The 13,674-nt window shown below is 38.7% G+C and overlaps 1 protein-coding gene across 3 annotated transcripts in view; it reads left to right on the top strand.

The window, feature by feature from the left end:
- The window catches only part of ST18 (ST18 C2H2C-type zinc finger transcription factor), a 103,561-nt gene extending 100,900 nt beyond the window's left edge, over positions 1-2,661 (top strand). For all 3 annotated transcript variants that reach the window (XM_032316460.1, XM_032316461.1, XM_032316459.1), the window contains one exon: positions 2,239-2,661. In XM_032316460.1, coding sequence (XP_032172351.1) covers positions 2,239-2,379 — 141 coding nt within the window. In that variant the 3' untranslated portion in view covers positions 2,380-2,661. The remainder of the gene's footprint in view (positions 1-2,238) is intronic.
- The last annotated feature ends 11,013 nt before the right edge of the window (positions 2,662-13,674 follow it).

The raw sequence follows: 13,674 nt of genomic DNA, 5'->3' as shown, positions 1-13,674 counted from the left end.
GTTTATTTCTAAATAGAGAACTTAGAAGACTTACAGCCATTCTTGCCATCCACTCTTGCTCAAGAACCGTAAAAAAAAAAAGAAAAAGAAAAAGAAAAAAATTGTTTTTAATTTGGCGTTAAGTAGGAAGAACATATTCATGTTCTCATATGGAATAAAAAGTGAGCAAGTCATCCTTATTTTCAAAATCTAAACATATATTTGAGTTTTGGCAACTATTTAAAATTCATAGATAATTAGTTCCTGTCACATTTTTATAAATATTACAAACATTTGGAAGAGAGGCTGCATTGTTGAAGGCTTTTAATTTCCTTAATGCTTAGAGCAAGTTCTTTAGAGCTGCAAATTTTATATATAGAATTTATATATAAAGATATATAAAGAAGCAGCAATTTCATGAAAAAATATGATTGGCTTACCTGAAAGCAATAAATCCCTCAGTTTACCCAATTTTGCAGCATGGAACCCTTATCTTACCCAATTCCAAACGTGTCTCTTGACAATTAAAAAAAAAATCAATAACAAAGGAAAATAAATTATTACCTTATGGCCAGTATTAAGGTAAATTTTAGATATTATTGTAATATTATTTATGAACATTTGTCTAATTCATACTTGAAATTTGTATTCATTACTACGTTTTCCTTCACAAATGCCATAAAAATAATCATTGTCGGAGGCAGGCCCCTGGCCAGGGCGGCCTCTGCCATTAAAAGATGGCGCCTGGCTAGTTGCCAGGTTAGGATTGCCTCGTGAGACTAAGCAGAATGCCCAAAGAGGAAGTAAACAGCATTGGTTGCTAGCGAAGTTGTTCATTTAGGTGCACAGCCTGATTCGCTCCCTCCTGTACCCTGCTCGCTGATTGGTCATGTAAGCATATATAAGTGTGTAGACTTGCGGAAATAGAGGGAGAGAAGATACATCTGAACTGGGGCTTCTTGTCCTTGCGGGTCAAGGGCGATAATCATTACCATACAAGAGAAACTGTACCTTGTAGAGCTATATGCAAGGCAGCCTAGTGATGATTTTTAAGGCTGATTACACTAAATATTCACACAGACACCCAACATTCAGCTTTGGCCTTCCCATTCTGTGGTTGAGGAAATCAAAGTTCAGAGATCATGTATTTGATCCAGGCTCCAAAGCCAGATGAGCCAGGCTTTACTGTGTGGACTTTATCCACTCTGCTGCCTGGGTCCTGGTCCAGTTACAAACTCTCCAAGAAACCCATGACACAGCAAGGGCAGAAACTGCAAGGGAACAGAAAACCATGGTTAGACAATACTCATAATTCAGATCAATATCTTGCTAAGCACAGCAAGATAATCTTCAGAATTACCAAGCCTGCCTTCTAAATAACAGCAATAATGATAACATCCTTTATTGCTCTAGTATTTAGACCTTTGAAAAATCCTTTCTTCCAAGCATTTCGTGAAGTAAGTAAAGCACATTCACATGTTTTCCAAAAGGTGGGAAAATGGAGGCACCCAGAAATGGTTAGTAGCATGCGCTTAGTGTCTTGCACTTCCCTTCAGGCACACGTGCATTTTACATGGATCAAGTGACCACTCTCTGAAGCACCACATTAGACAAACAAGCTACTAAAACACACAAAAAGAGTAAGAGATAAGCAGGTCTTGGTGAATCTGATGTGCTGCCTGAGCAGAGATAGAAAAATGGAAGGATATATTACAATGATGCCACAAGGGGAAAATAGCCAAATAGCCAATAAGGTGCGTGAGGATGAAAAAAGAAAAAATTTCCACCTGGTTAGTGAGCAACTTGCTCAGATCTTAAGTGCCTTTAATTCCAGCCATTGCTGTCAAAGGAACCACCTGGTTCAAGCCAAGTTTTCCTCCATAGCCTCTCCGACATTCCCCTTGTGCAGACAGGAGGTCTGTGATGCTGGGCATGTGCAATTGAAGCTGAGGCAGCCTCCCCAAAGAAGCAGTGCAGCTCTGAGGGGTCCAGCTCAGTAGCCAGGTATCTATATGACACATCTCCAAATTGACCGCAAAATATTAACAATCACAGCAAGTCTATCAATGGAGTAAAGAGTGAACAGTTGAGTCCCAACATACTCAGTGTCTCTCCATCTCCCCAAACTCCAGCAGCCATATGGATTCTTCCCTTCCCTTTAAGCCCCTGGAGTCACTGATACTCTTCGTGTTACTAGGTCCTCCTTTTGTCCCAGCCTGAGTGACTCTGATTGGTTCAATGTGTTTTGTCTTCATTTAGGGGCCTATCAGTGAGCAGAATTTTGAAGCATATGTAAATACACTCACAGACATGTACAGCAATCTGGAACGGGACTATTCCCCGGAATGCAAAGCTCTGCTGGAAAGTATCAAACAGGCAGTGAAGGGCATCCATGTGTAGGACCACAGCGCTGCCAGGCAACAGAAATTACAAACAGCAGTAACACAGACGGATCTGGAAGGGACTCCTGTGCTGCTAAGGCACATAGGTTGCCGTACTGCATTTACAATTGCAACATTGCACTAATTTTTCCCCCCAGCTGACATAAAAAGGAAAGAAAAACTATAATAGACTCTTTGGATTAAAAGCGATGCAGTCAAATATCAGATCTTATTTATTTTCATATGTTTTAATTTTATTTCTTCATTGCACTCTTTTGGATTTTTTTTTGTAAAGTATATGTAAAATAAATGTGACATTTTTATATTTTATTTATTTCTAATCAAAGAGTTTTTTATCTTTTAACTGCATTTTGAAGTCTGCCATATTTTTACAAGTGTGTTTATTAATTTATTTTCCAATAGAATTTAAATAGAAATGCTATTCTCAAATCACACACCTTGCTGGGTTTAAATGAGAAAACAAAAAAAGTAAGAAGGAAATCCCTGTCTAAGGACTGCACTATGGTCCGGTTTGATTTTTATTGCACATTTCTTTTCCTCCCTTTTACTGGCTTTTGTATTTGTAAATGAGCTTGCCGTGAGGTGCGGGAAGAAATAAGAAGATAAATGGCGCCCACTAGTGGGAAATGCGCACTCACAGTAGCACAGTGTACTGGAAAACAGCCTGTTCAGAATTTGTTAGCAATAATTAAATATAGCAATCAGCAAAGTATTCGACTTGGCTGTACGGTTTTAGTTAATATGAATTATTTATTTGACATGTTTTAAAGAAACATAAGCTTTTTTAGTGATGCAGATTTGTCTGTTTGTTTTTCAAGTCATATCAGATAGTTGGCAACTCTTATCCCAAGATGAGAAATAAGACTTGATGTGACCAGCCAGGCTTTCCTGCCATATGTTGGTACAATATACAAGTGACAATATTGATGTAGATTTGTACTTAGCAAATACAAATACATCCAAATGGAAAATTTTGTAGATACCATATCCCCTGAAATAGCATTTATCTTACTGGGTGGACTGGAAAGGAACAGGAAATATAGTAACACATGAAAAATACATTACTCTGATCCGAGTAAATACTTTAAACACTGGTGGCATTGTCTTACCCTCCTTAGGCAACAAGAGACCTTTCAATTTGATAAAAATCTTTCCATAGAACTACAAGCACTACAAAGTATACACACTCACACTCACAGACATACACCCACAGAGAGACACACTCACATACACTCACACACGCATGAAATTGAGCCCCAAATCTTGGATTTCTGGATGGATCAGAGTTTAGTAGTTGCTATAGTAAAGGCAATGTCTATTTCAGGGACTGTAAAGTAGTTAAACATTGTTTCAAAAGTTTTTTTATATTTATTTTTTTTAAGAAAAAGGTATAGACAACCAGCTAAACTGCCTTTTTGGTGTGCACACACACCTCGTGTGCAATGTGCCTCCGTGTAAATGGACACTTGAACTTAGTGTGGGCTTAATTTTCTGTGCTATAACAAAAGTGTTTATTTTTTATTAGCCTCATGGATATGTAGATTGAATGTGATGGCACTCACAGGCTTGATATATTCCACTGTTATTACTGTTACCTGCACAAATGAAAAGTAATATCAACAGTAATTCCACTTCCATGACACTGTGGTCATTGTTATGTACTAAGTGGGGCTTATCTTCTGTTTGGGGTTCATTTGAACCCTTGAATCTTAGTTTAGTGAAAATGAGATGTCTGTTCTTAGGTAGGAACGGTGTTAATTTAAAAATCACTTTTAAAAAAAGAGCTACCATATGTGCTGTCTATTATAAATGGGACACCAAACAAAATTTTCTATTAAAGTTATGTACTTGCAAACATTTTGCTATACAGTACTTGATAGAGGCATACAAATAAGTTCACTTATTACAAAGACAGAGGTTTAATTTGCTAAATATTTTAACAAGTTTGTTATATATTTTATTTAATTTAAAAGAAATCTCTTACCAACCTATGTATTTATTACCATAATTTACTATGACTTCGGGTTAATTTATTTGTGTTTGCATAGTTTGAGCAGACTGTTTTGTGAAGTATGTTTGTATTTATTTGCCTCCTTTGTACTTGATGTGTTTTGTAATGTGCACTGATTTTTTTCCTTTCAACTCTGTTAATGATAGATACTGTAAATTGGGTCTTTTGTAAACAGCAAAAAGGCAATGATGTATGCATTTTTTTTAATTTGAAGTAGCTTGTTTGTATACTGTTTCTTCAAACAATTAATATTTCTTACATCAAAACAACAAAATTGTGTTCAGTGCTGTACATTTGGTGTATGGTAGGAAATAAAAATTGATAATGAGTTTTGCTTTGCTCTTTCTTGGGCTACTCTATCGAGACCATTACTGCCATTCATTCCATGGAAAGCACTGTCCCGGCGGAGGTCTGCTGAGGTAGACTGCCCCAGAGTCAAGTAGTGCTGATGCATTTCAGTTCCGCCAACCAGTCTGCCTGGCTCATTATTTTATCCCAAGTGGACAGGATGTTTTTGCCAACTGATATGTTGACACAGCCTTTGGTTCAGTATACACATCCAGAACAGGGGCTACCTTTGATGTGAGGGAAAACTTTGCTAGCACTAACAGGTGATTCACCTGTATCTGCTAATTCCACAATTGCTTTGGGTACTGAGTATATCTCTGTATTCATACAAGCCAGCTAAACACAAATTAAAGAAAAATAATGATTAATTCTTGACAGCATCTCCTTTGCTTGTATATTTTTCCTATCTAACGTCAAAGAGTCAGCTTAATTTAATTTTCCAGTTTCTGCCCAGATTTACATCTCTAGGACTAGTTGACATTTATACTCAATGTAATCCATGTAATGAAGAACAATTGACTGAAGGGAAGTCTGGTTCCCCAAAGGAACGCCAGGGCTATACTTGGGTAGACCTAAGCGGGACAGGGGTTGGCACACAGTCATTAATGCACAAGATAGCCTGCTTTGAGTCACCAAATTTATTCATACCAAATGTGCATATGATACACTCTATGAAAATGGATCACAAGATGCCAATATGCTCAGCTGTGTTCTTAGCTCACCCTTCACAGAGGATGTGTATCTTATCCTGATTGCAATTTCACAATCAGGAACTGGTGTCTGTGTCCCTGTCTCCCAACATATCAGAGAAGGAGTACCAGTCCTACTGGTACTGGAAATAAGAGAGGGATCGCTAGGCTTCATACATTCATACAACAGAGGTTTCATTCAAGGATATTTATGTGAGGCCCACTTCCTGGCTTCTACGACTCTTCAACCCAGTGAGGGATGATGAAATGAGTGATAAGTACTGTGATGTCCACGCATACAGGCTCCTGTGAAAAAGGTGTGCGGGGGCACCTAACAAACTCCGTCCCAGGGAAAGTGCTGGTGAAGGGGGTGCAGGGCAGGTTCCAGGAAAAGCACTGCGGGCAGCAGGAATTGCATGTGCAAAAGCATGCTGGTGAGACAAATCACCAACCAAGCAGTTTAAGGTAGTGAAAATATCAAAAAAGTAGTGAGAAGTGAGACGATAAGAGGCAAGGAACCCAGTTAAGTGTCAGAGGGGGCCACACTATAACCGACCATGTTGAGGGGTGCCAGTTTCCACGAGCAGACTTCAGAATGCCAAAGGAATCTTTAAAACCAGGGAATGAGGGACATCAGGGTGACCCAGTCCATTAAGCCTCTGATCCCAGGGTCCTGGGACAGAGTCCCACATCAGGCTCCCTGCTCAGTGGGGTGCCTGCTTCTCCCTAGACCACTGCGGACAAGTAAGTAAATAAAATCTTTAAAACAAAAAACAAAAATGACAGCATTGGATTTCCACTGGAAATAATTATTACTCTAGCAATTCAAACAGTTAAAATTGTTTCATCAAAGCAAGAAAAATGTTCAGGGCTATATCTTTACTGTACAGTAGAACATGAAAATTGGTAGTGAGTGCTGCTGTGCTTGTTTTCAGCCTATTCTGTAAGACTGTTCTCACCATTTCATGAAAGGTTCTGGGCCTTCAGACAAAGAACTAAAATGCTTCCACTGGAACCAAGGCCTGGATGAAAAAAAAGGAACTGCCTCACCAGAAAAAGTTTTTAAAAATGAGACTTGTTATGATACATCAATGATTTCCTATTATTCACAAAACTAATGTTTTCTACATCTCTTCCCACACATTATGTCCATTTTAGTGTGGTCTGGGAATAGTACCCTGCTATTTCCTCTCATTAGTCAGCAGATAATTATAAAGTAAGCAGATTTAATTGGCTAATAGCTGTCTACACTGTCAGACACAATCAGTGAATGAAGCCTTATATACTATGAAATCCTCAACCATATTTATGCAGTAAATATCACCATGCCCAATTAAACTGACAGAGAAACTGGTGCTCAGGGAAGTGAGTAACTTGCTCAAGACCAGAAAACTAGGGAAAAGTAGTGTTAGCATTCAACCTCTTTCCATCATTTTGAAGATGTAATCTGTGGGGATCAGTCTAGTAACCTATCAGATCCCGCCTCACCTGCAAGAAAGAAAACAAGAACTGGTTCAGATCAAGATGTATGCTAGAGCCCAGCCATGCCCCATATTCCTAAATCTCTTTTTAAATTTATTTTTATTTTTCTTGCCATAGCACATACCCTCCTCCAAGCCACCCCATCCCTCCCACCCCCATCTCCTCCAGCAACCCTCAGTTTCTTTCTGAGATTAAGAGTCTCTTATGGTTTGTCTCCCTCTCTGGTTTTGTGTTGTTTCATTTTTCCCTCCCTTCCCCTATGATCTTCTGTCTTGTTTCTCAAATTTCTCATATCAGTGAGATCATATGATAATTGTCTTTCTCTGATTAATTTTGCTTAGCATAATACCATCCACATCGTTGCAAATGGCAAGATTTCATTTTTGATGGCTGCATAATTTTCCATTGTGTATATACATATACCACATCTTCTTTATCCATTCATCTGTTGATAGACATCTAAGCTCTTTCCATAGTTTGGCTGTTGTGGACATTGCTGCTATAAACATTCAGGTACACATGCCCCTTCAGATCACTATATTTGTATCTTTAGGGTAAATACCCAGTAGTGCAATTGCTGGGTCATCTGGTAGCTCTATTTTCAACTTTTTAAGGAACCTTCATAAGGGTTCCCCTTTCTCTGCATGCCTACCTACCATTACCAACAGCCTCCTGGTGCCCTTTAAGCCCTTGAGCTGGCTCTCCTAAGCTCCACAACAGTGCTATCTGTTATGCAGATAGAAACCCGAGGTTTAGACAGAATACTGATTTTTCTTGATGACCAAAAGTTAAGTACCAGCGTCAGTACTCAACCCAGCTCTGACCCAGAGAGAAGCTCCTGTCCTTCCTGCTGACCATCATTACTGTCTTTAGCCATCCTCCAGTTTGCTGGCCGTCATCCTAACCTGCCGCCAGTCACAGTTATTGAGCAAGAGGCAGTCATTTTAATCACTGCTCCAGATGAAGTTGTTCAAAGAAGCATCATTTTCACATTTAAGCCACACTATTATGATGTATTTTTCTTGTAAAGGCATATCATAAAAATATGACATTTTAATCATTTACTTGATGAATTGGGATTGAAAATCTTAATACGGGTTGTAATAACAGCCAAATTATGAAGAAAATGTAAATAACTCATTTTTGGGGGCAAAACAACATAATTATTGTGTTCTGTCCCTAGCTGCCCCGTGTATATTTGACAGTTTTGGATTGACCTCTGGCAAATAAAAGTTCACTGTGTACTGACCTTTAGCAGCTATTAGATGTTTAAAAACATAAAGAGAACGTGAAGTTCCCTGATCTTAAGAAACAGCTGTTGTTCCACAATTGTCTGCTCAAATATGTATTATCATATATAAATATAGTCATTTTTCTTCTGTAATTTATTATCTTGTCTGGCTTGAGATGGAATCCAGAGCTGGATGTATGGGCTAGATATTTTGAAGAATGGCACTTGGGGATTTGACATCTTAATAATGCTTTTGAAGGACCAAACTTTTAGCCACTGGAAATCATTGTAAATATTTGTTTCCAAGGCTGGTGTACTTGAATTTCAAAAATTAAAGGGAGAACTTTCAAGGACCAGAAACACCCACATACACAGCTGGCTGCTCCCAGGCCTTAGAGTGCTATCTTCTCTAACATGCCTCCACTATTGGGTTGTATCCATTAACATGAGTTTACTATTCCAGGAAATTTCTGCCCAGGAAGAAGAATTGAAAATATTTTCATTATTTGTTCCAGGAACTTCTTAACAATATATTTATCTGAACAGGAACTACACAAGGTACTCTCAGAGTAAATACCCATCTCAGAACAACAACCAGCCTGAAATGGCTGTTTTCTGAGACTCACTTTGAACCCCAGCTTTGCCAAGGTGTCTCTTCTAGACTGTTAGACTGTGAATCTACCCAATTACAATCACACTGTTATTAAAAAGTCCTCCTTAAATCAGATCCCCCAAACTGCATACATACCCACCATTTGCCTGCCCTTCTCCTCAGATGGGAACACTCTGTCAAGGTAAACAAAGTTTTGTTCTATCAACAGATCATTGTGTCTGTATTCTGGAGGATTCTACAGGCCCAAGTAATTCCTACACCCAACCATGAATACATAGATTATCTTCAATTTTTCAGCAAACAGATGCATACATGGCTCTATTTTGAATCACCCAAACACCTAAAAGCTTAACACTAAAGATTTTCAACAACCTCCTTTGGATACTTCTGTGAAAATAACGCAAAACTGAATGTTTTATTCTCTCCCACATGCCCTTTCCCATCTCTAGTGACCATCTAGATCAGAAGGAAAACGTGCACAGTCAACCAAAAAAGGGAGGAAGAAGAAAAGGAGCAGAAGGAGGAGAGAGTGAAAGGGAAAGGGAAGAAACAAGTACTAGAAAAATTATCATTCCTTGATAACATAAGGATTTTGAAAACTAAATAAAAAGTGAATTCAGATTCCTTACAGAAAACAGCAGAAGCTAATCCATAGTCCTGTTCAAGCATGAAGTCAGCTCCCTGTTCCCGCAGGTACTCCAAAACATTCTGAGGTTTTTTTTTTTTTTTTAAAGGGTGTGTGTGTGTGTGTGTGTGTGTGTGTGTGTCAACATTTATTCAGTGCTTAATGTTCATCAGGAATTTCCCAAGTGCTATAACTCTTCCTACAATTCAGTGAATTCAGAATTATGATCATTACATACTTTGAAGAGGATTCACAAAGTGGTTAAATACCTTGTGCACAGCTGAGAACATCTTACACTTTCACTTTGTCTCAGCTCTTCCTAAAAAAAAAAAAAAAGCCGCTTAGTTACATCCATCCTTCACCCTCTCCTCCTAACCTCAGACCCACCAGCTCATTCCCTATCTCTGCCTCCCTGCACTTCCAGCACCATTCACAACTATAGCGACCAAGCACTGAATTACCTCTGGTACCATAGCAGATGTAAACATATCTGGGGGCACATGGGTTTGAATAAACTATAGTTTTAAAATGAAATTCTCCTTCTATTTTTGCTTACTGGTAATGTAACTGCTAGAAAATACAAAGTTGTGTGTGTGACTTTCATTACATGTCTGTCTGACCATACCTTCTGCAAAAAGCCAGAAAGAATGTTCAAAAAGAAAATCTAAGAAAATATTCGACTTTTTGCCTTTTCTGTAGCTTAGCAATCATAATGCTTTTTTGTTAATTTTTTAAATTTTTTTATAAACATATAATGTATTTTTAGCCCCAAGGGTACAGGTCTGTGAATCGCCAGGTTTACACACTTCACAGCACTCACCGTAGCACATACCCTCCCCAATGTCCATAACCCCACCACCCTCTCCCTACCCCACTCCCCCCAGCAAACCTCAGTTTGTTTTGTGAGATTAATAGTCTTTGATGGTTTGTCTCCCCCCAATCCCATCTTGTTTCATTTATTCTTTGCCTATCCCCCAAAACCCCCATCTTGCATCTCCACTTCCTCCTATCAGGGAGATCATATGATAGTTATCTTTCTCTGCTTGACTTATTTCGCTAAGCATAATACCCTCTAGTTCCATCCACGTCGTCCCAAATGGCAAGATTTCATTTCTTTTGATGACTGCATAGTATTCCATTGCATATATATGCCACATTTTCTTTATCCATTCATCTGTTTGGTCCTTGAAAGTTCTCCCTTTAATTTTTGAAATTCAATTCATCTTCTATATCCATTCATCCATTCATCTGATGGACATCTAGGTTCTTTCCATAGTTCAGCTATTGTGGACACTGCTGCTATAACATTTGGGTACACATGCCCCTTCGGATCATTAAGTTTGTATCCTTAGGGTAAATACCCAGTAGCACGATTGCTGGGTCATAGGATAGCTGTATTTTCAACTTTTTGAGGAACCTTTATGCTATTTTCCAGAGTGGCTGCACCAGCTTGCATTCCCACCAACAGTGTAGGAGGGTTCCCCTTTCTCCACATCCTCACCAGCATCTGTCATTTCCTGACTTGTTAATTTTAGCCATTCTGACTGGTGTGAGGTGATATCTCATTGTGGTTTTGATTTGTATTTCCCTGATGCCGAGTGATATGGAGCACTTTTTCATGTGTCTGTTGGCCATCTGTATGTCTTCTTTGCAGAAATGTCTGTTCATGTCTTCTGCCCATTTCTTGACTGGATTGTTTGTTCTTTGGGTGTTGAGTTTGCTAAGTTCTTTAGAGATTTTGGATACTAGCCCTTCATCTGATATGTCATTCACAAATATCTTCTCCCATTCTGTCAGTTGCTTTTGGTTTTGCTAACTGTTTCTTTGGCTGTGCAAAAGCTTTTGATCTTGATGAAATCCCAATAGTTCATTTTGCCCTTGCTTCCCTTGCCGTTGGCGATGTTCCTAGGAAGAAGTTGCTGCGGCTGAGGTCGAAGAGGTTGCTGCCTGTGTTCTCCTCAAGGATTTGGATGGATTCTTTTCTCACATTGAGGTCCTTCATCCATTTGGAGTCTATTTTCATGTGTGGTGTAAGGAAATGGTCCAGTTTCATTTTTCTGCATGTGGCTGTCCAATTTTCCCAGCACCATTTATTGAAGAGGCTGTCTTTTTTCCATTGGACACTCTTTCCTGCTTTGTCAAAGATTAGTTGACCATAGAGTTAAGGGTCTATTTCTGGGCTCTCTATTCTGTTCCATTGATCTATGTGTCTGTTTTTGTGCCAGTACCATACAGTCTTGATGATGACAGCTTTGTAATAGAGCTTGAAGTCTGGAATTGTGATGCCACCAACTTTGGCTTTCTTTTTTAATATTCCTTTGGCTTTTCAAGGTCTTTTCTGGTTCCATATAAATTTTAGGATTATTTGTTCCATTTCTTTGAAAAAATGGATGGGATTTTGATAGGGAATGTGTAGATTGCTTTAGGTAGCATAGACATGTTAACAATATTTGTTCTTCCAATCCAAGAGCCTGGACCATTTTTCCATTTCTTTGTGTCTTCCCTTGTAGTTTTCTGAGTATCCAATCCAGGAGCCTGGAACATTTTTCCATTTCTTTTTGTCTTCTCTTATAGTTTTCCCAGATGTCCAGTATAGATTCTTTGCCTCTTTGGTGAGGTTTATTCCTACATATCTTATAGTTTGGGGTTCAGTTGTAAATGGGATTGACTCCTTAATTTCTCTTTCTTCTGTCTTGTTGTTGCTGTAGAGAAATGCAACTGATTTCTGTGCATTGATTTTATATCTTGACACTTTACTGAATTGCTGTACAAGTTCTAGAAGTTTTGAAATGGAGTCTTTTGGGTTTTCCACATATAGTATCATATCATCTGCAAAGAGTGATAGTTTGACTTCTTCTTTGCTGATTTGGATGCCTTTAATTTCTTTTTATTGTCTGATTGCTAAGGCTAGGACTTCTAGTACTATGTTGAATAGCAGTGGTGATAATGGACATCCCTGCCATGTTCCTGACCTTAGCAGAAAAGATTTCAGTTTTTTTCCATTGAGAATGATATTTGTGGTGGGTTTTTCATAGATGGCTTTGATAATACTGAGGTATGTGCCCTCTATCCTTACGCTTTGAAGAGTTTTGATCAGGAAGGGATGCTGTGCTTTCTCAAATGCTTTTTTAGCATCTATTGAGAGTATCATATGATTCCTGTTCTTTCTTTTATTAATGTGTTGTATCACATTGATTGATTTGCGGATGTTGAACCAAACTTGCAGCCCTGGAATAAATCCCACTTGGTCATGATGAATAATCCTTTTAATGTACTGTTGGATCCTATTGGCTACTATTTTGGTGAGAATTTTCACATCTGTGTTCATCAAGGATATTGGTCTATAATTCTCTTTTTTGATGGGATCCTTGACTGGTTTGGGGATCAAGGTGATGCTGGCCTCAAAAATGAGTTTGGAAGTTTTCTTTCCATTTCTATTTTTTTGGAACAGTTTCAGGAGAATAGGAATTAATTCTTCCTTAAATGTTTGGTAGAATTCCCCTGGGAAGCCATCTGTCCCTGGGTTTTTGTTTGTCTGGAGAATTTTTTTTTTTAATTTTATTTATTTATTTGACAGAGAGAGATTACAAGTAGGCAGAGAGGCAGGCAGAGAGAGAGAGGAGGAAGCAGGCTCCCCGCTGAGCAGAGAGCCCAATGCGGGACTCGATCCCAGGACCCTGAGATCATGACCTGAGCCGAAGGCAGCGGCTTAACCCACTGAGTCACCCAGGTGCCCTGTCTGGAGATTTTTGATGACTGTTTCAGTCTCCTTACTGGTTATGGGTCTGTTCAGGTTTTCTACTTCTTCCTGGTTCAGTTGTGATAGTTTACATGTCTCTAGGAATGCATCCATTTCTTCCAGACTGTCAAATTTGTTGGTGTAGAGTTGATCAGAGTATGTTCTTATAATTTTTTGTATTTCTTTGGTTTTGGTTGTGATATCCCCTCTTTCATTCATAATTTTCTTTATTTGGGTTCTTTCTCTTTTCTTTTTGATAAGTCAGCCGGGGGTTTATCAATCTTATTAATTCTTTCAAAGAACCAGCTCCTAGTTTTGTTGATTTGTTCTATTGTTTTTTTGGTTTTTATTTCATTGATTTATGCTCTGATCTTTATGATTTCTCTTCTCCTGCTGGGTTTAGGCTTTCTTTCTTGTTCTTTCTCCAGCTCCTTTAGGTGTAGGGTTAGGTTGTGTATTTGAGACCTTTCTTGTTTCTTGAGAAATGCTTGTCTTGCTATATATTTTCCTCTCAGGTCTGCCTTTGCTGTGTCCCACAGATTTGGAACCATTGTG

Source organism: Mustela erminea, chromosome 16, assembly GCF_009829155.1.
Source record: "Mustela erminea isolate mMusErm1 chromosome 16, mMusErm1.Pri, whole genome shotgun sequence".
NCBI classification, from domain to species: Eukaryota; Metazoa; Chordata; class Mammalia; order Carnivora; family Mustelidae; genus Mustela; species Mustela erminea.
Note: the sequence above shows the minus strand (reverse complement) of the source record. Positions and strands in the feature narration are given on the sequence as shown.